This window comes from Emydura macquarii, unplaced genomic scaffold (assembly GCF_026122565.2).
Source record: "Emydura macquarii macquarii isolate MOO-44397 ecotype Brisbane River unplaced genomic scaffold, CSIRO-AGI_Emac_v2 contig_2768, whole genome shotgun sequence".
Lineage (NCBI taxonomy): Eukaryota > Metazoa > Chordata > Testudines > Chelidae > Emydura > Emydura macquarii.
Window position 1 is genome coordinate 46,917,604 of NW_027132905.1, and position 27,427 is coordinate 46,945,030.

The window sequence follows — 27,427 nt, forward strand, 5'->3', positions numbered from 1 at the left end:
CCCTCCGCTGCGTCCCGCCCCCTCCGCCTCCCCGCGGGGCCCGGGCCCACGTGAGGCGCTTGAATCCCGCAGCGTCACGGGTGCAGGGCGGGGGCGGGGCCGCGGGGAGAAGAAAGTTTGGGAGCGGCGGGGAGTCGGGGGCAGGCAGGCGGCGCCCCGCGGCCGCGAGCATGGAGGTGCCGGCTGTGAACCTCAAGGTACTGGGGGGAGCGGAGCCGAACCGGGCCAGCCGGGGGGGAGCCGGGCCGGGCCGGGCCGGGCCAGCCGGGGGAGAAGCGGAGGCTGCCGCTCAGCGCCTTGTAGAGGTGGTGTCAGGCGCTGGAGACCTGGGAGGCTCCGGCTGTTCAGCCCCTGGCTTGTGGCGGTGTCTCCCTGCAGCGCCGAGCACCGGGCGGCTGCACCTCGGCAGCCGGTTGTGTGACTCGCCACCTGCTCCTGAGCCCTCCCCAGCCCTGAGCCCCGTTTTCTTTTCTCTCCAACCCCCCGCCCCAAAGGGGGGGGGGAGCGGGTGAAAACGACTGGCCCCGGGGGGCTGGCACATGGGCACAGCGAGTCCTCCGAGCGGCAGGTCCTGCAGTCACTTGGGTGTGTCCACACTGGGTGCTAAACCCAGCCTCTGTCCGCACACAGATCAGTCTGAGCCAGGACTCGGACCCTAGGACCCGGTCAGAGCCCCACTCCCAGCGTAACTTGGGGCCAAGCCCTGGCATTGTTTAATGTAGACACAGCTCACGATGCAGCCCACACTCCGCAGGTCAGTGCAGACCCCACTCAGCAGGTCAGTGTCCTCCTGCCCCATGGACGTGTTAGCAGGGCTGCGAGACCCTGGGTCCGCCAGCTGGAAGCCCAAATTTCCAATGCAGTGGGGATGCTCAAAAGCAGGCTTGGAAATACCAAGTCCCCAAGCCCAGGTCCCAGAGAGCTGGGTTTACAGTGCAGTGTAGATATGCCCTTAAGGGCTACCCGATAATCCAGATAGATGAGGGCACTTCAGACAGGACGGAGGGTGGCTTTTACTTTGAAAATCTCCCTGTAACAGTCCCATGACTCTTGCTGTTGACCAGGCATTCACTCCAGGGTCAAAATTCCCCCCTCTGTTATAGGCTGCACTGGGTACAGATGGTGGTTGTTCTGCGCCCCAGGGAGCTGCATTCGCACCCTGTGACTTGTAGGTCTCTCTCTGATGAGGTGTGGTGGATGTACGAGTTGGATGTTGGTTTTATCGACCAGACTGACTAATACTCACCTCACCAAGCGTGAATTTTTCTGTGGTTCGGGAGTGAGCGGTGATCTTGGGGGATGGGCACTGGAGAACGACTTCCTTGCTCAGTCTGTCTTTGTTTTCAAACCTGTGCCAGAATCTCCCCTGGCTACAATTGGCGTCTCTTTTAATTGGACCTGTGCGGACCAGATGCTAGGAGGCCAGATGGGGTGCTGGGATGAGAATCTGGACTAGGATGCTGTCTTCCTAACAGAGCTGGCATATGCCAACTGGCTGTGGAGAGAGAGCAAAGAAGTTCCTTAAACTCTCAGTTACATTCCTGTTGTGTATTTGTACCACCCAGGACAGGGTCTTGATGTGCCAAACGTCAGGAAATGTGCTTGTTTCCTACAAGGGAGGAGGGAGTATTTATAACTGTTTCCTTCTTGCACCATTAACCATATTAGTTTTTAACCCTGTAATGCATTTCTAAAACCCCCAAAGCTCCTGTTAACTACAGGGCAAGTTCTGGGTGCATGAAGACTGCAGCAGGGACAACTGGTTAAGTGGCCTTGTTTTTTCAGATTTCAACACTTGATCCAAGATAAAATTCTGCACCACATTTTCAGATTCAGAATAGGCATGGCTGCTGTTGGGCAGAGCGTTTTATGGAGTGATCCAAATGTCCTGAGAGTTTTTGTATAACTGAAAACTGGTGTTTTTGTGTTTTTTTGTTAAATGTGTAGGGCATAGTTTATAATCTGCAGGGTTTGAAACCTTTACTAGGAAGCTAGTGGCCAGAGACAGATGCCAAAAATAATGGGTCTCTCCTAGTATGGACCACACTTTGGTGAGAAACCTATCCTCCTTGGGAAATGCCAGCTGCTGGAAAAGGGGAGGAAGCTAGAATTCTTCTGGGGTTGTGTCCTTGGACTCTGCTCAGGGACTCCTTAAACTGGTCTTTGGACTTGGGTGTCTGCTGAATCTGAGGCCTTCCTCGCATTTTCACTGCTGGAAGAGAGCAGAGCCTGTCTCCCCAGAGCCCCCTGGCTGTAGATGGTGTCTAATAGTTTATCTTTCCCCAGCTTCCTTTTTTTGCGTGCTGTTATGCATTATCATCTTCAGTCCCTTCCTCTGCCACTTATAGCTTTACCCAAGCTGTAGCAGGAATGAAATTGATCTGAACCTTGTTATTTTTGTTGCTCTCTGCAGGGTTATGAATAGCTGTGAAATTAACCAGAGTCTTGTGAATTTTACTCTGCTGCAGCTTGACAAAGTTAAAGGATCAGCACTATAGCTGTCAATGTGCAGACTTGGAAAAACAGCATTGGTTGAGTTTGCATCCAGAAGGCTGTGTTCACAACCATAAAGTCTAGACACTCTTATGTGGCATGTTAAAGTTTAGATTTTACAGATTCACGGCTTCCCACTTCCCCCTCCAAGAAAAGCTTTTTTCACTGGCTAGAGGCAAGTTGGCAAATGGCTTTTTCAAGCGCTGATAATGTGGATTGCTCTCCTTTCTGGCATTTTTTAAAAACACTGCGTTTTGGAGGACTTTTACTATGGATTATCAGGCAATTGTGCGAATTTCTGGATCCTGGGAACACTTGAAAGATCTTGCCCTAGCCCATGTTTTTAAAGTCGTCTTAACTTTATTGTCTGAGAACAACAAACACAAAAACCTAATAGTGAGAAACAAGGACATCTGATTAAGATAGTAAACAAAACATGAACAAAATATCTGTTGTACAATGGATGGCGGTTGAGGGGGGAAGCTGTTTTGAATTAAATTTGTCTCTTTTAAGTTTCTCATCTAGGCCTCCTTCGGAAGCAAGGCCCTGGGAATTACCTAGGTGGATTTTTTTTTCCTTAAGTGAATTTGGGACTTGGGAAAACAAGCAGAGAGACAGCAGTACAAACTGGTATCTGTTTATCTGCAGAGTACCTGCTGTCTGAGCTTTCCCATGGTGCTGCCCTTCCAGGGTACCCCATCACGACTCAGATGGGAGGAGAACCATAGTTCCCTTTATCTATTCACCCTTCTTGTCTTTGTTGAACCTGCCTGTTGTGTTGTGGATCCTTATCACATTACGGTAGCACCAAAAGCCCTTATTGTGGCAGGTGCTGAACAAATATATAACTAGAGAAATTTCTGCCCCAAAGAACTTACCATCTAGATACACAAGACAGACCATGGATGGGAAGAAGGAAATATTATCCCCACTTTACACATTGGGACCTGATTAAGTGACTTGCCCAAGGTCACACACAGGCAATCTGTGGCAGAGCTAGGGATTGATCCCAGATCTCCTGAGTTTCCAGTTAGTGTCCTTAACCAAGCGACCATCCTTCTGTTCGGCCTGGGAGCCTAATAAAGGGAAGTGTGGGTACAAGGGTTCATCCAAAAATCTTTCCACCTTTAATGTCTCTGTCACTTCTAGACTGAGGCTTAATAATGGAGTTTTTCCTTTGCTGAAATTTCTTCTTCTATCAGGGGTTAAATCCTTGAGCAAAAGGAAGGGACTTAATCCTTCCTATATCTCTCTGTAAGAGCCTGCCTGCAAAGTGACTTTTGTAATCTGATATAGGCAAAGATACATTCGAAACATATTTCTGATACCACACTGATTAAGATGCCACTCTGAACTGGACTGAGCCCACCAACTAACCTCACAGGTCACCGAACAGCTGTCAGAGAATATCTTGTCACTGCCAACCAAGCCTAGTAACCAGGAAGGAAAAGGCCACATTTCCAATCCCCTAAAACAGTCAGTCCCTGAATAGTGAGGTTCTGACCCTCCCTCCCTCCCTCATCAGTGTGGCTAAGCGCGCCTCCTAATTTAATAATGACAATATTGGTACAGACAGCTTTAAAAAAAAAAAAAGCTACCTAATTATGTTAAATAGTGAGGCTTTAGGGGGTCTAGTGAGTATGTAATATGCAATTAAATTCTACATAATTAAGAACTGCCCTGATATTGTGATAGTCTCTTGAGTGCACGCTATTTGCATTTCTCCTTTTTATACAGACACATCCTGTATTTTACTGATTAGTAGCTTCCGTTTTGTCTCCAGGGTGAAATGGGGGATGAGGGCGGGTGGAATAAGCATTTTGTAGACTTTCATGAACAATTGAAATAAAAATCCATATTTAAAACCTGTTTAAATGGCTTTTGATGTTGTGACAAAAATCAGCCTTTCCCGGCGTTCATGCCGTCCCAGCTATGCCAAGGTATTGCATCTGTACAGGAACAATATTGCATCTGTGATATCTTGGCAGAGCAGGGTAAATGAGGGATGATGGGTCACTCTTCATTCTGAATTTCCTGGCTTTTGCTTATTTGTGTTGCAGCTTTATTGGTTATTCAAACTTTTAAAAGCAACAGTCTTTGTACTGAACTAGAGAGCGGAAGAAATGTCTGATGACCGAGGCACTGCATTGAAATCCAGGAGAGACCAATATTGTCCTCTCTTTGTACAGCGCCTAGCGCCAGGAAGTCCTGGTCCATGACTGGGCCTCTTAGGTGCTGCAGTAATACAAATAAGTACTAGTAACCCTGAGTTCAGTTCCCAGCTGTGCCACAGCATATCTGTGTGACCTTGGGCAAGTCACTTCAACTCTCTGTACTTCAGTTTGTAAGAGGGTAATACTATGACTTCCTTTTTCAGTCCTGTGTCTTAAATTGCTCTTTGAGGCATGGATTGTCCTTCATTATGTTTATGTGGTGTCTAGCACAATTTGGCCCAATCTTTTAAGACCTCTAGGTGTAAACAAAGAATTACGCATTGGTGCATGCTCTGCGTGCTAGAAGGATCGGTAAATGGAACAAGAAAAGAACAGTTCTGCGCCTAACTCCTAAAATATCTAGACACGCACAACTAGTTCCTACATTTGAGTGTAATGTATTTGGAGAGTAAGGGCTAGATAGAGAGCCACTGATGCACGTTGAGAAGTCCCATTGATTTTGATAGGATGATCGTGTTGCATAAGTACATGTATCGTCACGTGGTCCTAAATGATGAAGCGTGTTGGGGTTGATGTAATTTTTGTTAAGCACCTCTTTTATACGAGGTCGTCAGTGATTAAAAACTTTGAAATGAGACCTGGAAACAAGTGTTGCAATCAATATGAGCTACCTGATGGCATCCTAGATTTGCTCTATGGTTCCACATCCATGCTTGTCATGTTTTAGAGAGATTCCCACCCACACTGTGTACCAATGGAACACATGTCCTGTATCGATCTGCAGGCCAACCATGTCTCGGGAGCAGAGCCAAATTGTCTGGACTCAGCAGGTTCAGTGTGTCATTTTTCATCTTGGTGTTCGCTCAGAAAGAGTGAAGCTGTTTGTTTCAAAACAGGAGAGGCTCAGTCCATCTTCCCCTGCTGTAAATCAAATTAAAAACAAATAGAGAGAGAACGTCCTGCCATGCATGGAGAACAAGAGCGTCTCCTTGGTTACAGAAAATCTCAAACCACCAGGAAGAGAATGCTTGTGCTGCCCATTTGCTTTGTTGTAAGCCCCTAGCTTCTCGGAGTTGCTTAATCAAACACCATGGTCCCAGCCATGAATGTAAATATTTGTATTGTGACAGTGCCGGTTATATTATTGCCATGGCACTTCTCCAGGCATTGCAGGGCAAGGAGTTGGGACTTGAGTGTGCAAATTGCTGAGTGCGCACCTTCAATTCCCATTGACTTCACTGGGAGTGGAGGGAATTCAGCACCATGCAGGATTGGTCCTGGACTTTTTAGCAGGAATCTGGGAGGTTGAATGTCACTGTTGCTGCTTTCAGATCTGGGGCTGAGCTGCATCTCTGAACAGAATTGAAGGAGGGGAAGGGAGAAAACTTACTAAACCCTCTGCACCAGCATGCAGGGACTACATGCAAAATGGTCTTGCAGGGGGACCTGAAGTCATCCATTGGCAAAGGGTCCCCGGGTTGAAACAACCAGTTCAGTGGCCTATTTAAATGCACTAATCAAGTGCAGACCAGACTGCCAGGCTCTGTTCAAACTGTTTTCTGGTTCCAAAAAAAATCAATAACCCGTTTAAAAATCTTAACTGGGCCCATATAAAGTGTCCAAAGAGTCCAAACAGCAACAAATTGCGAGAGATCGGGGAAAGTCCGGCAGCAGCAGAGGGTGAGGGAAATGGCTTGTCCATTCTGTAGCTGCAAACCAGCTCTGTGAACTGGTCTAGGTCTGTGTCCTGGCTGGAGCTTTTTGCTTTCCTTGCCCTTGGAAGCCAGTCAGTACTGGTTCCCTCCAGCTCTCTCCCGTTGTTCAGCCTTTCTGACCTGTCTCCTCTCTGCTCTCCTGCAGGCAATCGTTCTGGTGCACTGGCTGCTCACGACATGGTGAGTAATTGGTAGCTGCTTGGACCTGGTGAGAAGAGGGAGTTCTTGGGACCTGGGAGCCGGCTGTTCTGGTGTGGGGAGGAACAGTCTTCGCACACCCTGGCTCTGCCTGACTGTAATATAAGCTCAGCATCATGGCATTGGTGCAGGGCACCCACGTTGGGGGGGCGGAGGGGAAGGAGAGTGGGGAGGGGTAGGGTACACTTTACCAGGGCCCGGCCCAGGCCGCAACCCCTATTACCCCCATTACGGATGGGGGCCCGTGTTAGAAGTTTGTACTGAGCCAGAAAAAAATGATGCTTGGGCCCTGCATGGATATGGACCTGGGGCGGTTTGTCTCTTCACTCATGCCCCGTGACCTTTTTCACAAGCGGAGCTGGGTCAGGTTTGGGTGGCAGTGTAGGGCAACATCCAAGGAGATGTCTGTAGGAGGCACTTCTCTCTGCGTTGGTATAGGCTGGGGCTCCAGCATGGTGCCGGGGGTGCTGCCTTTCAGACACGAGGGAAAAATCATAAACCAGGAGGCACTTAATTCTCAGCTGGTGTAAATTGGTGCCACTCCATCGGCTTCCAGGGAACCAGTTGGGAATCAAGCCCAAGGCTTCCTGGCCAGCGTCTCCCCTATATGGAGGGAGAAGGCTGCTTATGTGCTACACGTCTTCAGAAAGCTCCTCTTGATTGGCTGGAAGAGAGGGGAGCCTTGCCCCCACCCTACACTACAGGGCGCCTACTCCCGAGCCCTTAAAGAAACAGTGTCCTGGGGCTTTCCTCCCATCAAACTCCTCATTCCCTGGGACCTCATCCTCACTTCCATTACCAGGCCTTTTCCTGGGCCTTTGCTCATTCCAGCATCTTGGAACAGGGTCTTCTGGCCCCTTTTACCCTGTTACAGGCCCTCATCCGAATATGTCACAGCCTTTGATGCATTTCTCTTTACAACACCCCTGCGAGATAGGGCAGTGCAATTAGCCTGCATTTTATGGATGGGGGGACTGAGGCACCAAAAGGCTAATAACTTGCTCAAGATCACACAGGGAATCCATGGCAGAGCAAGGACTTGAACCCAGGTCTCCCAAGCTGGCCTCCTCACCACTGAACCATCCTTTCTTGACCGCCTGTGGCCATTGAAGATCCCACGGCATGGTTAGCACAAGCAAGATTAACTCCGCTGTCCTGCCCGAAGTCCCTTGCATGTGTGTTAATGCATCTCTAAGGCACTCCTTGTCCGAGTATCTGGATATGAGTCACATCTGTGTGAAGTAACAGAAGTTTGCTCAGGAGGACTGAACAGAACTTCCTGCCAGTCTCCCATCTTTTAGATTTAAGAGGCTAGTCATGAAGAATCAAACCAAGATAGCTGGGGCCAGTTCCACCAACCAGTTTCTTAAGAAAAGGCTTGCTGGAAAAAGCTGAGTTTTGCAATGCACCCTGCATTACATCCTGTCTCTGATCCCTGTAGCTTTAATTGACTCTAATATCCTTCACATCTTGTTCTAAACTGCCTTCCTGCTGTTGTGGGCTGGTACAGAGCTGTCCTAGTTCACCATTGGGTGACTGCATTTCAGTGATGGATGAAGGGATGGCTTTTAAAGTGCTTTGGGATTCTTCAGCGTTAAAGGTGCACGATCAGTGTCAGAAGCTCTAAATTATTTGATTTGCACTTAGTAGCTCTTAAAGGTTCCTGTGACAGAGTCTCTGTGGTGACCATTGTATTCAAATCATGAATGACTTATGTATAGGCTTGGCAGAATGAGATTTTTGTGTTTTGATCATTTCAATGGGCAATATCCATTTTTATTTTAAGCATTTTTAAAGATTTTATCCATGTAAATGTTCACAGTTGTGGGAAATTATGGGGGATGTCAGACAATGGAGGGAGTCGGGCAGTAATTATTTAATGATGGTGGACACTGTGATTAAAAAAGCTAAAGCTTTATAACTGTTAAAACAAACTGTGACCATCACGTCAAAATATACAAAGTAAATATCCTTAAACTCAAATAAGTTCTCAAGCAGCCTTTTTCTTTCTTTGCCTGTCTGTACGTTTTGATTATCATTGATGGAAATATTTTTCATGTGTGTTACAGTGAAATCGCTGTTTATCAACATTTACCATTGAACATCTGACCTGTTCAAGCCTATTTTTGTATCAGTGTGGGCCAGGGATTGTATGCGACTCTGGGGGGGAAGAGTTACCACCGCTCCTCCAGGAATAAAGAGCAGTGGGGGGTGATTAAGATGAATCATCTAGTTTGTAAACATCTCTATGGAGGTACCACCCTGGGGGAGACTTGCATATATTGAATCAAACTGGGTTTTCCAGAGACCAACAGACAGTGAAAGGGCTTTTGGTGTAGAAAGGCTGGATTTAAACTGACTGGGGGGCCTTCCTTCTGATTCAGCAAACGAACAGAACCTTCTGTCCGTGAGGGGACCCCCCAACTCTTGGGGATGGGTTGGAAAGACTTTGGTCTCCTATGGCCCCATAAGACTGAAGGGTGTTTAGTGTGCCTGCTTAAACCTGTTGATTGTTTTCATTATATTTTCTCTGATGCTTTTACTCTAAGAATAAATGTGCTTGCTTAGAAAGAGCTGTGTGGTAGCTTGTAACAGCTGGCAATACACTGTTCATAGCCCTCAGGGGGGAAAGAGCAATGCAGAAAAGCTGGCATTTAGGGGATATCCGAGTGTAAGGCAGGAAGCTGTGCAATCTTAAAATCCCCCCGTCAAAGGGAATGGGACGAGGCTCTATGTCCAGAGAGAGGCGATGGCTGCAGATCTTAATGAGCAGTTACCATGGAGGTGGGGATACAGTTGCAGTTACCCCGAAACTGTGACAGTCCCAAACAAGGTCCAAGCACAGTACACACACCTAGCAAGAGTTGGCCAATGCCCCATGAGGTGTGTACAGCCTCATCTAACTTTATCCTGAATCAAAGCGTTAGCCTAACTGTTGTTGGTAACTTTATTTCTGGGTTGGCTTGGAAGGGTTCGATTTTTATCGGTAAATGTCGATTACGCTGTACACACACAAACCAACTAATAAATATTTCCACCGATAATAGAAATTTCCACATGGGCAAAGTACGAAAAAGGCTGCATGAGAACTTTAGAGTTTGATTTGAAGGCTAAAAATTTGACGTATGATATTGACAATTTGTGTTTTAGCAGTTATAAAGCTTCACTTTTTGAATCCCAACTTTCTGCTGTCATTTAAATAATTATAGTCTGACGCCTGACATAATTTCCTGCAGCTGTGGAAATTTAAATGGATAAAAATAAACAGAGATATTAGCTGCTGAAATTGTGTTTTTAAAAAAAAAAATTCTGCCAAACCTACTTATTGTGATTAGACGTTTAGATGTAAATAAATCTCCATACTAGGGTGGAGGTAAATTTATATTTGCAATGGAGGACAGCTGGGAAGGATGTTTTGAACAAACTTCAAGAGCCCCTAAAGAAACTTTTTTTTTTTTTTTGTTTAAAATCCCAACCCTTTGTAGGGGATCTGATTGGGTGTGCTATAGTGAATGCTTGATCTTAACTGGCCTCGTAACACATGTTGGGAAGATAGAAATAACTCTGGGAAAGATTAACTGAGACTACAGGGGAGATAATCCATGTTTTTTGCGCAGGTTGATACAGAGACCCTATAGTAGCAAATGGAGAGATCTTATAGTAGTAATTCTTGAATCTTACCCATGATTAATCCAGCGATCCTATAACTCCTATAGAAAAAAATCTAGTGGGGAAATAATCTCTGTATTGCTGGAATGGGTTATTAGGATAACCCCTGAGTTTTATGTGCAGGGGAAAACCCAGCATATTGGGAGACCAGATCTAGAGTTCTGTATTGAAATCTTGCAGCATGCAGATCTGAGGGGGTTGAGTGTCGATGGTTAAGCTCCCACTAGTCACGCCAGACATGTTCTGACTGGGTGTTTTGTGCCTTGTTTGCCAGGGGATGCATGGGTGTGCTGTGGCTTCCGAACTCCTACGCATGGGGAAACTTCACCGTCCTGGCAGTGGGGGTTTGGGCAATTGGTCAGCGGGATTCCATCGATGCAATAATCATGGTAAGTCTGGGGGCAGTCTTACATGTTGTGGGGAAGAAGTCCCTGCTTTTAAGGAGGGGGCAGCAAAAATTCCTTTGAATCTGTTCCACTTTTCAACTGTTCTTGGACTTGGAGAGGGCAGTTCCGACTCTTGAGCGGCCAGGTTTTCAGAATAGCTCAGCTCTGATTTGAGGGACCTAACTGAAGGTTGAAAGTGCTCAGCCCACGTTGTTCCCCATGGGATCTGCTGGGTGGGGAGCACTCCTGGCCTTTACCGGACGAACGCTTTAACCTCGCATCATGTTAAATGCGCAACAAAAAAGACCCTTCCATCTCGCAGCCACCGCTATCGTGGCTTTAAAACACACCATAGTGTTCAGCTTGTGTGTAGAAATAAATTGGACTGCCTCTGTGACAGGGACATGTTCTAAATACAAATAAATCAACTTCTTGCCTACCACTGCTATAAGACCTAAAACGACTGTAACCAAAATATATTGGAGAGAATATGATCTTCTTTTGTGCATTTGACAGCACTGTGTCTGGTCAGTTTCAGTGTTTCCTTTGGACATGCAGTTTATCGGGTTGTTCCCTCCCATTTGTGTAGGTCTTTCTCATAAAAACAAGGGAAAGAAATATTTAAAAAAAAAAAAAAAAACCAGGAAATTTGAGTGCGAAGCCACAAAAATTGGCAGGGGGAGTTGAGCAGGTGTAGGACGGAAAGTACTGTTAACTTTTTGAACTAACTAGACCCTAATCCTGCAAAAACTTACACACGTTTGTTTATCTTTGGGCATTGAGTGATCTTACTGAAGTTTATGGGATGACTTACAGTAGTAAAGTTAAGTGTGTGTAGAAGACTGGTGTCCATAATTCAAGGACGTTAATACATTGGAGAGGGTTCAGAGAAGTGCTATGAGCATGCTTAAAGGATTAGAAAACATGCCTGTATGGTGACGGACTCGAGAAACTCAATCTAATTAGTTTAACAAAAAGAAAGTTAAGGGGATAAGTTTGTAAGTACCTACGTAGGGCATACGTATTTGATCATGGGTTCTTCAGTCTAGCAGACAAAGATCTAACAAGATCCAATCTCTGGAAGTTGAAGCTAGACAAATTTAGACTGGAAATAAGGTGTACATTTTAATGATGAGGGGAATTAACCATTGGACCCATTTACCAAGTCTCCATTACTGGCAATTTTTAAATCCAGACTGGATGTTTTTTCTAAAAGACTTAATCGAGTTCAAACAAGAATTATTTTGGGTGAGTTCTATGATCTGTGTTATGTCCGAGCTCAGACTAGATGGCGTAGCCTTAGAAACTGATACATCTTTGCAGATGTTATATAATGAGCAAGTAGCTGGTTAACATAATCTATTAAACAACAAATGTTCTTACTTTATTAACACAGAATATTGAATCTGAAAATTAAGACTGTATTGTACTCTTTATGCTTATGCTTGGATGCTACAGTGAGGGGCGGCAGTATAAAACCACTAGGCGAGATCGTTAATGCTACCTGTTTACTCTTAGCATTTCACTCAGCTTGGACAGTGCAGAGAAGTGATGCAGTTTCACTTTGCCTCTCGTGTGCTAGCACAACGCTACTGTTAGGGCCGCCACCAATTTAGAGGAGTATTGAAATTCTTGCATACGGTATCATTTTCAATCCTATACGACCTGAATCCCTAGTTGGAACTTCTGAGCACTACCGCAATACAAAGATTAAATCTGTGTCTATCTCAGACTTGTGAAATCTCATTTCCTACCAAATTTAGATACTCGGGCCTAGCCTGATTTGGCAGAGTCCCAGTGAAGATGTTGATCTGCTCCCTCCCCAGCTCAAAGTGCTGCATGTGTATTAAAAATAAATCTTTCTCATCCTGGAAAACACAAATGAGAAGGAAAAAAATCTGAGACCGGTGAGGAGGGAAAATTGTAAATATGAGACCAAGAGTCGTCCTATTAGGAAAATCCATTTTTTTACAGGGAAAAGTGTAGGGTGTTAAGAAATGAGCAGGAAGGGAGTGAGACGCCTGTCAAGGGGGTGTGAATTCCATATAGTAGATGCCACCATGATTACAATTTCGGGCTGACCTAGAGGTAAGACAAGGTAAAGAAGGTGGCTCCTGAGGATAGATCTTGACAGAGACGTGTTACGTCCTGAGACTAACTTCCATTGGTTTGGGCTGTTTGGTTCTTGTTGGTGAATCAAATTTCCAATCAACGTCCTTGTGTCTCTTTATTTCCAGTTCCTGATTGGCCTGTTGCTCACGGTCCTCACGGACATCATTCACTTCAGCATCTTCTATCCCCAGAAAGGCTCCCCAACTGACCTGCAGCGCTTCAGTGAGGGCATGGCAATCTTCAGCCTCCTCCTCAAACCCTTGTCGTGCCTTTTTGTCTATCAAATGTACCGGGAGCGTGGGGGAGAGTACGTCATCAACCTAGGTAGGAGGCCACAAATCGAAGTCGTCTGCCCTTCCCTGCTGTCAGTCTGGGCTTATCCTGCCTTCTGGATTCTTCATGCCTGCTCTCGGTGTGGGATACACCCAGCTGGATTCTGCCTGTTCTAGTGGGTCTCTCTCTTGCCTGTGTTCTCCCCTTGTTTTCCCAGTTTGTCTCCTGCCGTGTGTTTTTTATGTTCTCCCTCTTTTCCTTTGCAGAGCTGGAGTCCTCGTCCAACAGCTGCTTTACCCGTGACAGTGTTGACTCCACTGCTATCCCCCTTGTTCGACGTAACTGAGCTGTCTCCTCTTCCTTCTCCCTTCGCTGTGTGCATCCCACGGCCATGCTGGAAGCCTTTGAGTCTTCCATCCTCCCCAACCAGTTCTGTTCCCACTGGCTGGAGCTGGGATAAAAGGAAGAAGTGAGAAAAGGCTTGTTGAGAGAGTGAGCGGGGTTGGATCCCTTATGCATGAGGCAGCATTGCCTAGACAACTCAGCATGGGTCTGAGAACCTGGCTTCTCATCCCTGCCTTGCTGTGAGACCTTGGGCAAGTGGTTTGAATCTCTCCATGCCTCCGTTTTCCCCCATCTGAAACCTGGGGCTAATACCTACCTCACAGGGGTGTTGTGAGGAATAGCTGATGTCTCCACTGTCCTGGGTAGGTGAGATGTGTCTCTAGTTAACAATTCCTCAGTGATCTCTGCACAGGAAAGAGGGCGTTAGCTGCTGCGAAACGACCTGCTGCAGTGTGTGTGGGGGGGAAGCCCTGAGTCTGAACTAGCTGGCTTGCAAATCCCCGCTGAGCTGCTCGGCAGAGGGTCCTGCGAGGGGAGGCTGCAAAGTGAATTCTGGCCCAGGCTCTCTCCTGCCCTGTCCTATTGGTCAGTTTCCTGAACGGCCGGCAGACAGCAGAGGTGCCAGCCCCTGGGAGTTCTCAGCACAGTCTTGCCAGGCACCTTGGCCCAAGCCAAGTCAATCAACTGCTCGCTCTGCTTGTAACCCAGACGTCCCCTCTACTTACTTGCGGCAGGAAGAGGGAGTGTCGTTGAGCAATGAGTGGTGCTCCCTTCGCCTCCCTAGTTCTAGGTGCTGCCCCTTCCAGCCCGAGAGTGACCTTTGCACCTGGATCTTGTCTCTAGCTTTGCACAGCTCTGTCACTAAACTGAACTCAAAACCTGTAGCACTAGTTTCCTGCGCTAACCGGAACTGGCTTCACTGTGGCCTTTCAGTACAAGGTGTGAGTCCCAGAGCTGAGGTTACCACACTCGCCGAATACCTCTTCCTCTTAGCTCTGCCGTGTGGCACCTTCACGCCCCCAGGCCTGTCCCACCACAGTGCCTCTGTCCCACTTTGTTCCTGTTATGTGTTTTTCCTGGTCACTTCTTAGTCTGTCTTTCTATGCAGAATATCCTTCCCTTGCATGTCAGCTCCCCTGGCCCCCTGCCTGCTTCCAGCAGGGGCTGTCACATGTGTCAGGGACTAGCAGCGATTTAAATTAATTGTCTAGCTCATGACAGTTGATTGGCGTAGAACGACAAAAAGCAGCACGCTCTCTCGTTGCCAGGGGGCTGCACCAAGGCTCTGTAAGATGCTTAATACTGCAAACCGTATTTGTAACACAATCAGGGCACGGTTGTGTTTAAATACGGTGCCCCAGGGCGATGCCCTTTGTTCTGTAACTGGGCCCTCAGAGAGACAAAGACGGGCTTATTAGGAAAAGGTACTGCTGGGTGAATCATGCATCTAGCTCTTCACTGAGTTCCACCAGCCAGGCATTGTGCCCCCTGGATTCATTTATTGCAGGGTGGATTCAGGCTCCCCTGGATCCCACAGGAAACTGTTTGAGCAGGCTGAAACACACTGTATTTCAGCAGCATTTCTACTGTGAGTAATTGTGGGGCTGGCTATTCGACTCAGCCTCGTGGCTGCAAGAGCCGGGCCTCTCAAAGAATGAAAAGTACTGAGGCTCTAGAACTCACCACCTGCCCCTTTTAAATGATTTTGCTTTGGAAGCCCTGCACCAACCCTTCTCCAGCTAGCTCTGTAGCTGTATGAACACTCCTGGTACCATACTCCTTCCAGGAAGTGGGTCAGTCTGAGCCAGCACAGCAGAGTCTCTGCATAAGTATTAGTCCCCTTCTTCATGAGAAGTCTGGTTGGACTGGAGGACATCTTGCAGCATTATTAAAACACCTGTTGGAAGCAGATCTGTTGACACACAGTTGTGATTGTAGAGGACCTTTGAGCATCAGGGTTGGCTATTCAGAGCTAACGGCAACAGTGAGGTATCGAGGATTAGTCATACTGCAGCAGCACCTTCATCCATCCCTTGATATCCTGCAGCTGGCCATCGCCAATTTCTGTTTCAGAAACACTCTGTAATGCAACTGGCAAATTGTGTATCGCTAAGCAAGGAGGTTGGGGGAGGGAGTCCTGCCTGACCCCAGCGCTAATCGTACTCGAAAGGATGAATGTGCATAATTACAAGTAGCAGGCTTCACACAATTCCTTGGGTGCAAGGAAAGCGAGGGTGTAATTAACGCCATGCAGTGCAGAACTGCAGGTTAATTTTGTGACCGCCTGAGCTGTCATTGTTTGAAAGCTTCATCTGTGCCTCTCCATGCAGGTTTCTTCAGCGTGAGCCGGGATCGCAGCGCATACCAGTCGATTGATCAGCAAGATGTGCCTTGCCCATACCCAGATCTGGAGAGGAAGCCAGAGCCACATCCCTACTGAGGCTGCCCCCTTGCCAGAAACAGAGAGCAGGATCTCACTGATGTCCCCCACCCCTACCAAACAACAAATAAAAAAAACTACCCCTCCCTGGTTTTTTCCCTATTGGAGTAGGTTCTAAAATGAGCAAGCAGGAGAGGATCTAATTTTACTTTCCTCCCTTTGAGCATCTATGCCTTCCTCGAGCTGTGTAAGTGGATTGGGTCCTGCAGTGAGTCCAGAATGCCCGGAGATGGGTCGGTCTAATCCCACTACGCTCTGCCCCAGAATGTCATTATTGGCCGAGGAATTGTAAACACCTTACTTGTAGTCTCCGAAATCCTGCACTCTGCCGCTCCTGCATCACAGATCCACCTCACTACCCCAGATGGTCGTGGAGAAGAGGGCTAAAGAGGCTCTTTTTTAAATGTCCATCTGATGGGGCAGCAGTGTATAAAGTTAATGGAAGTGACCCTGGGGTCATATGGATAAATCTCAGGAGTGGTTGTCAATGAAGTTCCCAGGAACTCTCCTGTTGTGATGGGGTGGATGCTCATAACGTTGTTTTCATGCTAGTAACTGTCCCTGCTAGCTGAGGGATGTGGGTGCTGGGCCAAAGATCTCGTGTGTTCCCTCTACCTAGGGTTGGGTTTCCATTCATTGTTTGAATGGGGGTTTGAAGTCCGCAAGGACCCTGTGCACTGACTTGTTACTGCTGTGTTGTAAATACCTTCTGCCTTAAAACACACTTTTTGCCTTCACTTGACATCTACATGGACTTTTTTTTTTCTAAACTAAAACGAGCACAGTACGTGTGACATTAAAAGTCCGTGTTTTACATTTACACCGCGCGGGGTTAGAGCAGGAGAGGGAAGACTCGGGGCCCGGGGCTTGAATGCCTGGCTCGGCAGCTGTGTCCGTCCCTGTGCGGAGGGGCGGTCAGTAAAAATAAATACTGACCGAAGAGCGGAGCTGCCGCCTCGTGGGACTAAGGCTCTGAGTCACGGCCCATTGCGTGGAAGGGCTGCCCTGCAGCGGGCTCGGGAGCAGGCTCCACGGATCCAGGTGGGCGCGATGCGCTGCATATGAAAGCGGGTCTGGCCCAGGGCTCTCCCGGAACCGCCCTGCGGGGAACGAGACCCGGGGCTGCGGGCGGGAGGAGCGAGGGAGGCGGCGCTGTGGGCGAGCGAGGTCAGGGCCAGGCCGGCGGAGCGGGGCCGGGGCCGGGCCGAGGGGCGGGGAAAGCGGCTGCCGCCGGGGGGAGGCGCCGCGGTCACGGGTCTGCACAGCCCGGCGGCCTCAGGCTCGGCGGAGGCTTCGCCCGGCCCCCGCGCGTCGCAGGCTCCCTGCCGGGCCCCCAGCGGGGCGGGCGGGCCGAGAGCCGCGCCCGGTTCGAAAGGGGGCGAGAGAGAGACAGACCGACCTAACGGCCGAGGAGGCCCCTCCCAGCACAGACAGACGGACAGCCGATTCCGGTAGGACCTCAGCACAGACGGACACTCGGCAGGACACCCGCCTGCCCCTCCTCCCTGTGTCTAGGAGGCCCTAAGACAGACGGACACCCGCCCCCAGCACAGACAGACAGACATCCAGTCCGACCCACCCAGCACAGACAGACACAGCAGTAGCCCCTCCCCCCCGCACAAACAGATACCTGGCAGCAGCCCCTTCCCAGCAGACAGACAGTCAGACATCTAACAGCCACCCTGCCCCCAGCACAAAGACAGACAGACATCTAACAGCCACTACCACCCCCCGCACAAAGACAGACAGACAGACAGACAGACATCTAACACTACCACCCCCAGCACAAAGACAGACAGTTGGCAGGACCCCATCCTCCCCACAGACAGACAGCTGATAGCTCCCGCCCTGCACGGACAGACGCAGCCCTTGTCCTCTGCCCACCCCCCAGCACAGACACCGAGAAATACAAAGAAAAGAAAGAGAGCCAAGGACATTAAGAGAGAGAGAGGGAAACACAGCAGGAGACAGAAGGCAGTGCAGCCTGCCACTGAGCAGGACAGACTGACTTCAGCACAGATCCAGCTTGATGGGCAGTAGGGAGAGAGGGAGACAGGCCCAGGCAGACTGATTTCCCAGCAGAAGGGAGGGGTACCTTGAGGCACACATACAGAGGGGCCTACAGATAGCTATGGGATAACTTCAAGGATGTGCATCATCCTTGCTGACTCAGTGGGCTCGCCAGGAACATCTGGATGCTCCCATGGGGGGAGGACATCTGGGACTGTAACTCTGGAACAAACAGATCTGGCTGTTATTACAGTCCGCTCCACCTGACGTGGTGGTTTCAGATTCCCATGTTGTTGGCCTGCAGTGGTGTGTAACGTGGTGTTGCTGGGAAGAAGGCCTCTCCGTGAAGTTTGCAGGGTGCAACGCTCTACCGTGAACTGTGTAGCGAGCATGGAGAACACAAACAGGATCCTAAGCCGCCGGAAGAAAGAAAACATCCCCCCTCTCCTAAGTAGCTATCTGAAATCAGGTAAGCAACTGTGCTCTGTCTGCTCTGGTGTTTGTAGGGTGCATATCACTGTGTTACCTAAGGGCTCTCTTCAGGTAATCTGTCAAACGGGGTGTCAGGAAAACTGGTGGGCCCACCACTTTTCAGCCCCCTGGATTGGTTAGCTAATTTATCTGTGCCATCTTGAGGATGTAGCTCTAATTAGGCATGGGTCAAAGCTCCTTTTCCATGGACATCTGTAGTCACAATGACAAGCCAGCATCACTAATCATGGGCGATAAGCTGCTTAAAGTGCCTCAGCTGGGGTGCATTTGCTGCTGGGATTTGGGGCATTAAGTGGACAAAGCTGCGTGTTTGCAGTGAGTTCAGAGAATCAAACACAAAACGATATTTGTTCTCATCCCCGAAGTTCTGGCTGGAGCAAGCGGCATGTCTTCTGGTGGCTATCGGCGTGAGTAACTTCATACAGCAGAGGTGGCTTAGCACAGGAGGAGAGACAATCTCACACTCGATATGAACTACACCGGGACTTTCAGCTGGGGGGCTTGGAATGTGTGCCAGAGCGATTTCCAGCTGAGAAGAGCTTAGCATGGCTCCTCCAGGCTTGGCCCAGGCAGAGATTTCCCTCTAACCCCACCAGGTACAGCTTCCAGTGCGGTGGGTGGACCACCACGGGACCTAGTATGATTCTTAGCAGGCAGCGTGTGCAGGTCACACATGTTGCAAGATGATGGGGGGAGAGCGTCTGACTACCATTTAGCAACCATGGCAGATCCACCTTCTTTCCAGCTCATCAAAGTAATATATGTGTGTGTGTCTTGGATTAAAAGCCCTACATGTGCGTGCTGGTCTAGTCATTGAGCAGTCAGGAAACCTCTATTCTGGACTCGCTGTGTGACCTTGGGCAAGTCACTGCTCTATGTTTCAGTTTCCTCACCTCTGAAATGTAAAACTTACTAGCTTGAATCTCTGTGGTTGGGGAAAGAACCCACTGATTTAAGTGCTGTATGTTTGTCTGTTATGTATTTTAACAATACAGACGCCCTTTGTTATTCATAATGTCTCATAGGACTGAAATTGAATGAATTTAAAATAGTCCAGTTGACTTTTCATTAATTATGCTGTCTGTCTCAGTGCAGACACTGGAAATAGATTGATCAGCTTCACTTTGTTTCTAGCCAGTTTCATTTTCCAGTTCTGGTGGACTAGTTCAATGCTGCAAAATTTAGTTTGCAAGCACCTTTTTTTTCTTTAAAACCCCTAATTGTCATTGGAATTACAACAAGAACAACAACAAAATCCGTTGGTCATCGGGTTTGTAATACTTGTTTGTATTTTAAAGCCTAAATCGGTCTGAGTTTGACCTGACTATGTCCCTGATAGACCTTGTCTAGACTAGGAAAAAAGATGTTTTTAAAAATCTTGTTGGCCTCGATCAGCTCATCCTGATTTAAAAGTGTTAACCTGCATCTCCACTAGGCCCTGAGTGGCGTTTGTAAAGGGCTGGCTAACTTGTACTAGCTAATGTGATTTTTAATAGAAGGCATTGTTTCCTAGTCTAGAAAAGACCTCAATGAGGTGGGCAAAAACAGTTGTTAAAATCTGGGCCTGGCCATGTGTTAAGAACCTAGCGCATGGCAGAAAGAAATGTAATGGAGACTGGGATAGTATGTGTGTCTGTATATGAGAGATGGTTTGTTTGCTTGTAGCTTCTAGATTCTCAAACTTAAATGCAGACTGTTGATGTGACAGTGTGGTGAGCATCCACGGAAGGGAACAATTAATACCTGAAAGGACTTTCCCCTTTGTGATTCTGGGTCCATTATAAAACCCCCAGTGTTTTAACACTCTGCTAGCTGTGTGGAAATTCCTGGGATGCAAGGAATCCTTTTCTGAAAAGCCAGCTTGTTGTGCTTTGTGATTATGCTTCATGCAAGAATAAGCAGTCTAGAGAAGCCAGTGCCATGCTGGAAACTTGTGGAAAGTCTGTTCATTTTTTAGATGCCAGCCCCTACTTAACAGGGAAAAATAAAATCTTCCCCTTCGCAATATGTTTGAGAACATGTGAAAGATAGTGACAGCTGTTCCCAAGGATAATTGTTGTATCAGCAAATGAGTGTCTCCTGTCACTTCTGTAGTCAAGTCTGCTTCCAGGCTTTGATCAGATTAGTGGCTGAGTTTCTGTGTCAGAAGGACCAGCGGACCATTTGCAAAGAAAAAAAGCTGAGTTGTTCACTGTTTGGCCCTCTTTCTGGGAGAAGGAGGATGAAATGCACATAGTTTGGAAATTAAGTCTTGGTGTGTAATACCTGTCTAAAGATAATTATTTTGCTTTCAAGCATATTGTTCTAAATGCTCTTGGTGAGACAAAGATGATTGGCATTGTTTCACAGTCAGTTTTGCGGCCCATTCCCCCCGTTCATCATAGAACCATAGGGTTAGGAGGATCCACGAGGGACATCTAATAGTCTAATCCCCTGCCAAGATGTAGGATCTTGCTGGAGTGTGTGTGTGTGTGTGTGTGTGTGTGTGTGTGTGTGAAGTATATTTCATCATGTAAATTTCAGCTCGGGTTTACTGCTTATTTAAAAAAAGTATAGAGCATGGCTACAGGTGTAGTGCTGTAGTTGCACTGATGTAGCACGTCTGGTGAAGCTGCTCTGTGCCCACGGGTCTCCCGTCAGCATAATAAAACCACCTCCACAAGTGACAGAAGCTCTCCTGCCGACATAGAGCTGTCCACACGGGTGCTTATCTCGGTGTAATTTGTGTTGCTTGCGGGGAGTGGTTTATTCACACCCCTAAGCAACATAAATTCTGCTGACATAAGCTGTAGGGTAGACATAGCCTTATAGTCAAACTGCTGACTTCAAGATGTTCCTTCAATTTCCTCATCTTATTTCTGATGCTCTGTTTGGCAGGCCATGTTATCTCTCCTGTGTGGCTGTAAATGGGTGATTTCCAATCTTAGTCAGCCAGCAGGCCAGTGAGATGGAGTAGTGGGGACTCCTTCTTGTAAGCATTAAAAAGGTGGGAATGGCAACACTTCCTGCCATTCTGGTTACGGAAGTCAGGGGAATGAAAGCAAACACCCCCTCACATTGCACTAGTATCTCAGTAATGGGTATGAGCCTACATTCTGGAGGGAGACTTGAACAGAGGCAGCACTGCTACTTAAGGACCTGTGTGCACTGCATGCTCTGGTCTTGTAATGTAGACAAGATTAAACCATGATTCCCAAATGTGCTGCAGCCTTGGACTCTTGGCAGACTGTAGCATGATTTGGGAACGTGGTTAAAACAGTTCAGTTGCCTCCATGCTGCAAGACCGAATTGTAGGCTAAACAGCTCAGGGCACTATCCTGTACCAGGAGGAATTAGTGTGAATGAGACCGGAGCCCTGCTGGCCAAGATGAGGGAGTGTGGACACTCCGGTTCAAACCACGTAGTTCAGAACTATTTAAACCTGATTCTTTCCTATTTAAACCTGATTCTTTCCTGAATCAGAAAACCATCTATGCACTGGCCAGGGGACAGCTGTATTAGCACCTTACTAGCAAAAACTTGGCTGAGTCAAGGTTTTGGCTAACGCATTCTGAGCTGAAGTGTAATGAGGGCCTTAGCCATTGGTGGCTGCAGGTGTAAGCATAATAACGCTAGAAGAGATCTCTCTTTTTCTGGGCTCCTGTTGAGATCTGGGACTGTCCCCTTCAAATTCCTCCTGCCCTGCCAGAAGGAAGTGTCTCTTTTTAAAGGGAACGCAAGAGTGTACATGATATTTTCAGTGCAGGGATTGAGGCTTATTGGAGAGAAGAGGATTATTACAGTAGAACCTCAGAGCTCTCAACACCAGAGTTATGAACTAACCAGTCAACCACACACCTCATTTGGAACCGGAAGTACACAATCAGACAACAGCAGAGACCAAACATAAAAAAGCAAGTAGAGGTTTAACTATAAACCACTAAAAAAATAAAGGGAAAGCAGCATTTTTCTTCTGCATAGTAAAGTTTCAAAGCTGCATTAAGTCAATGCCCAGTTGTAAACTTTCAAGACACAACCATAACGTCTTGTTCAGTTACGGACATTTCAGAGTTAGGAACAACCTCCATTCCCGAGGTGTTCGTACCTCTGAGGTTCCACTGTATGCGGGGAGCTCCTCAGGTGCCTGGAAAGCAGTGGGGGGTGGAATGTTAATGCTCCCTTTACAAGAACTGTTCTTGTTTTTCTTTAGAGCATAGAAATGTTCAGAAGAACGTGAACGTAAATCTGTATTTGGGCACTGGAAGCCGAGCTGAAGTTACTCATCACCGGGCCAGTGCTGCTGCATTCAGTGTCACCCGCGGCTGGGAAGCGGAGCAAGACAGGACTGCACCAGCTGTAAAAAGCAAAGACCCCAAGAAGAGGGATCCCAGTCTGATACAGACTAATCTCTCTTTCAGGGCTGCTACCAGCCAGCTCTCCAACTCCTGCTCCCAGCAGCAAAATAACCTGTACTGCAGGCTGCAGCAGCGCAGCTCTGAAAAGGTGGCATCTGGTAAACCCCCGCTTCCTTCATCAGCTCAACCCAATGTGGTTCTTCAGCAGAGACATTCCTGCTTCAGCGAGGCGGGGCTAGAAGGGAATGGGGAGAATGTGAGTGCCGACCTTGCAGAGAGGAGCTTCCAGTACAAGGGGAAACCAAAGGAGGCGTTTAGTCCCTCTGATCGGCCCTCTGTGCACTGCACCTGCCATCATCATCCGAAGAGACAAAACCAGAGCAATGAGCAACAAGCGAAAAGGCAACACCATGAACCTCTTGCTGCTTATGATGCAGACCATGGGCATCCTTTACTAGCCAGCACAGATTCCCTCTCCCCTACTGTCGTGCCTGTCATCTCCTCTGCTGGGCTTGTTCCCCATCCCAGATCAATGGGATGTCCCTCTCCAGGGAGCTCCAGAGGAAGTGTGAACTCCTGTTGTCCGGAGCCTGCCCTCACCTTGGACGAACTGGGTCCCTCCAGCCTGACCGAGTCCCGTCCCAGCTCCGCAGCCCTTCAGTCTCTCTTGCTGTCCTCCCAAACTTCTGCCAGCCTGCACTGCTCAATCCAGAGGCTGAAGCAAGAAGCTGCTTTAATGGGGATATGGAACTCCCTCCCTTTGGAGTCCAGATCTTCTCCGGTAGCTTGCCGTTTGTGCTTTGCTCCTGAAGTCTCTACACCTGCTGTCCTGAGCGTGCGAGAGCAGCTTGCTAGAGAACAGAGCAGAGCTAAGCAAGCCAGGATGAAATGGGGTGTCCCATTTGCTAGGGATTGGGGTCTTGGCTCAGTGACTAGTGACTTGGGGGATGCTGGACCTACCTGTCTGTGTCACAGATGCAGAAATATTGAGTTATATGTGCAAAGAACCAAAGTGTCAGGTGGAATCTGGCCAGAAACCCTCTGTGCTGGTACCAGCTCAGTCTACCTGGTTGATACAGAAGCAGGGAGACCCTGTGACTGCTCTCCCTACCTCAGGTATAAGTCACAGGCACAGCAGACTCCGCAGCGGGATGGCACATGGGGCCACATAAGAACTTGTTTCCCTGACAAGCCCCTTGGAGCAGAAGAGTCCTTTGTCAGAGCGTCACCCTGCTCTGTGCATTGGAGAACGTCCCTTCCATCCAGCCCAGACCCAGATGATCTGCAAGTGTCACTGGAGACCCAGGAGGGTGGGGCTCCGATGAATGTCAGCGTAGCTGTGTATGGGACTCCAGGGCAAGTGCATGTGAGAGTCCAGTCTCCGTCTGGAGATGCAGGGATTGGTCAAGCCCAGCGGCTTAGTACGGGCTCCATAGATGTCGGCGCCTCTGAGCCTCGTGGTGAAGACCATGGAGAGTCACCAGGGGCATGTGACATCATATCACCAGCAGCCAGGAGAATAGCCATGGTGAATAAAAGGCAGTCCGTGCCTAGTCCAAGCGACAACCCTTTTAGGGTAACGGTCAGGCAAGCTCCCAGTGAATATTCTTTGGTTGCCACTGAGGTAGATGGTACGAATGCCACCAAAGAGGGAGGAAATGAAGAATGCTCCCAGAAGGCCTTCTGCAAGGATCAGGGGCTCAGCATTGACCGGGACCAATCTGAGAAGCTTCCTGCAGAACGGAGCAGCAGGGAACTGCAGCCCTGTGAGGAAAGCAGCCAGGCGCAGGACGTGATACCAGCAAGGGTGAGGACTCTGTTGGTGCACAGCATCCAGGTTCTCCTGTACCCTCTTTGTCTCCACCTTTTGCCAGCAGCAGCTGGGGGTGAAGAATGGAGCTGCTGAGGGAAATGGATTGTGGGGATGATTTTCATGTAATCTTCTGGCCCTGAATGGTGAGAGCCCCCCAAAAGTAATTGCAGCCACCATTTCCCTTCCTGAAGGGGATAGATCAGTGGTCCATCCGGCCTTGTATCAGATCTCTGACATGGGCCTTAGAATAAGCATCACCCTCTCCCTCTCTCTAGCGCCTTCTTCTCAAAGATCAGCCTGTCACCTTTGCATTTTACCTTCCCAGGCTCTGGGGAGGGAAAGCACCACGATGGCTCTACCTCTGGCAGTGGAGCACTGAGGGGCCAGTTCTCTCACTCTTTTTCTCATGCTGAAATTAAAGGAAGCCTCTGCAGAGCAAGGCTCGACTCAGCACAGAATGAGGCCCTGCGATGTCACAGCTGGGGCAGCCAGCTAGAACTGCCCAGCCCTACGGCTGGCGTTCGCTTCCCGACCTGAATGGTTGTGTGAGGCTGCGCACCACGCTGACCACAGACTGAATCTTCCACCTGAGGGTTGTGAGTCCTTGTGATACCAGTGCTTATTGTGGTTAATACCAGTGTGTCACTCTCTGCTCTTTACCTGTAGGGCCCAGAGAGCAACTTCTCACATTTGGAGATGGAGAGAAGGTAAAAGGGGTTTGAGATGGCGGGGGATTGAAGGGGAAGTTGCCTGGGGAACCGTGTGGCCATGGAACATTTTCCTGGGGAGTTTGGTTCCTGGGAATGCTCCGCAATACTGCGTGACACATGTCGAGTTGGCAGAGTAGTTACACGCCCTTTGAGAATAAATGACCGCGACGTCCAGCACTGACTCTGCTTTTAAAAAAACTGGCGCATCTTTTAACTTCCATCTTGGTAGCTACCAGCAGTGGACATAAGGCAACCTCGGTTTAATGTCTCCTCCACAGAATAGCCCCCCAGCGGTGTAGCTTTTTCAGCTGAACTCCTGGCATGGTCAGCAGAGAGCAATCAATGAGCTAAGGGCTTGATGTGGGACTCGAACCCACGACCTTTTGGATAAGAGGGGAGAGTGCCGCTGAGCTGGCAGTACTTACGCCTTTGTTTGGTGCAGGCTGTAGCTGAGCGTGTGGTCTGGAAGCTGGTTGGAGAGGCCTGGCCTCACTCAGTCCCTGGGAATGAGAGAACTAGCTTAGGTGGAGATTGCTAGACAGGTGGCTGGACTCCTGCTGACGTGTCTTGGCTGGATTTGACCCTTCCTTGCTGATTCGGGAGTTCGCGTCCTCATTTCTGTTTCAGTTCTCAGCTGCTGTGTAACAGGCAACAGCTGGCCAGGTGTTTCCAAGCCTGGAGCAGCCATGCCCTCAGGAAGAGGACTGCAGCGTGGGAGCTCTACAGACAGCAGCTGCTACGCAAGGGGCTTGGCGCCCTACAGTGGGCCGTGCAGTTGCGGAAGGCGCAGCTGGAGATTGCCCAGCGGAGACACTCCCTGGCCGTGCTGGCTGTCGGCTTTCACAGGGTAAGGATGGGCAGCGGACAGCAGAGGAGATGCCACCAGGAGCAGAGAGGGAGGTGGCAGGGGAATGACTGCCCACATGTATGCTGAGGAAAGGGGGCCCAGTGCTCTAGAGTGGATGCTGAGCCTGAGGGCGGGGGCTCTGACGTGGGCAGGTCTCACCACGCTGCCCCTCTTTCAGTGGAAGCAAGCGGTGGCGAAGCGAAACGAAAGCCAAACCTCAAAGCAGGTGCCAACGACTCTCGCCAAAGAGTTGCCAGTAGGTCTTGTCGGGCTAGGGAGAGGTCCAGCTGTGACAGCCCCAGCACGGTGCCACCTGCCGGCAGGGTTCCCCCAGGAAGCTGCGCAGCACAGTAGGTAAGTGGGATTTTCTCATCAGTGACTCTCCGTCTTGGATGGTTGCGGGGCTGGAGTTGGAAGCAGAGGAACTCTCTTTAGCCAGATGACATCCCAGGAAGGGAGAACTGGTGGGACAATCCCTCCCTCCTCTGGATATAAGAGAAGATTTCCACAGCGGGAGTTTACACTTACAGCTTCCAAGCACTGGGGGATCCTATCTCAGACTCGGAGGTGCTAGCTTTATTGTTCAGATTTCAGTGTGTCTGATAGGAAGTGGGAACAAGAGGGAAACCCTGGGTCATTTCTTGAGTCCGGTTGCTATCCATATGTGTGGAGCAGGGGTTCGTGAGGTCCGAATCGGACTCTTCATCAATCCCTGGCAGGAGAATGGACTTAGGTCTTTCCCTTCGCTATTTGCGCAGGTTCTATGGTAGAAAAGCTGAGCAATTCCAGAAAGATACCAGCAGCCCTGGAGGAAAGGGAGGCCTAGATCGTAACCCCTCCCCCTGTTCTGGGTCTGTGAGCTCCCTCGCTGATGGGCTGTGTTGTTAAACACAAGCTTGGGACTCTTTCAGGGTGGAGGCAGACCTGTGGATGCAGCTTCATCTCCGGCAGAGAGCAGATGAGCTCTGTCAGAGGGTGCAGGTTATCCGGGACCTGAGGCGGCTGGCTGGTAAGCACTTGCTTCAGAGCATTCAAACACGTGCAGGTAAACTATATGCTCCCAGGTGGGAAGAATGGTGGCATTTCCCAATATTTCTCTCTTGATGTCTGACTGCCTGGCCTTTGCTCTTGCAGAACCTGATCCTGTGGAGTGCTGGGCTTTGACTCTGGTCTGTCTGGAGTGGCGGCTGCTCAGCATCTCATAGGATTAGTTGCCTATTGTTCTGTTTCACCATCTCCTTTGTCTGATCTCCTACGTGAGGTCAGTTGTAGTGGATGCTCTGGCTACAACAACGTGAGCTTCCTCCCAGCAGTGCCCTGCCATGGCCAGCAGGACTCCAGTCGCTGGATGTTTGCTGTGATGGTGCTAAAAAGTTTTAAGTTTGTTCTCTTCAGATCTGATTTTTTTTCTCCCTC

The 27,427-nt window shown here is 48.9% G+C and overlaps 2 protein-coding genes across 4 annotated transcripts in view; both read left to right on the forward strand.

Moving 5' to 3' along the window:
- Positions 1–16,479, forward strand: AGTRAP (angiotensin II receptor associated protein). Of its 3 annotated transcripts, XR_010923522.1 has the most exons (6): positions 4–197; positions 6,528–6,562; positions 10,524–10,638; positions 12,873–13,071; positions 13,287–13,489; positions 15,696–16,479. XR_010923522.1 is itself a non-coding variant. In XM_067567433.1 (5 exons), coding segments are annotated over exons 1-5 (501 nt in total). In that variant the 5' UTR covers positions 1–170; the 3' UTR covers positions 15,697–16,479. The 3 variants fall into 3 exon arrangements, 2 of the variants coding, with proteins under 2 accessions (XP_067423534.1, XP_067423535.1); XM_067567433.1 differs by lacking the exon at positions 13,287–13,489 and having other exon boundaries at positions 1–197; positions 12,873–13,195; XM_067567434.1 differs by lacking the exon at positions 13,287–13,489 and having other exon boundaries at positions 39–197.
- Positions 16,480–17,214: 735 nt separating this feature from the next.
- Positions 17,215–27,427, forward strand: part of CUNH1orf167 (chromosome unknown C1orf167 homolog) — a 28,159-nt gene continuing 17,946 nt past the window's right edge. The window contains exons 1-8 of the mRNA XM_067567436.1: positions 17,215–17,256; positions 18,120–18,284; positions 18,673–18,714; positions 22,497–24,448; positions 25,121–25,161; positions 25,792–26,011; positions 26,190–26,365; positions 26,923–27,020. Of these exons, the coding sequence (XP_067423537.1) occupies positions 18,206–18,284; positions 18,673–18,714; positions 22,497–24,448; positions 25,121–25,161; positions 25,792–26,011; positions 26,190–26,365; positions 26,923–27,020 (2,608 nt within the window). The 5' untranslated portion in view covers positions 17,215–17,256; positions 18,120–18,205. The remainder of the gene's footprint in view (positions 17,257–18,119; positions 18,285–18,672; positions 18,715–22,496; positions 24,449–25,120; positions 25,162–25,791; positions 26,012–26,189; positions 26,366–26,922; positions 27,021–27,427) is intronic.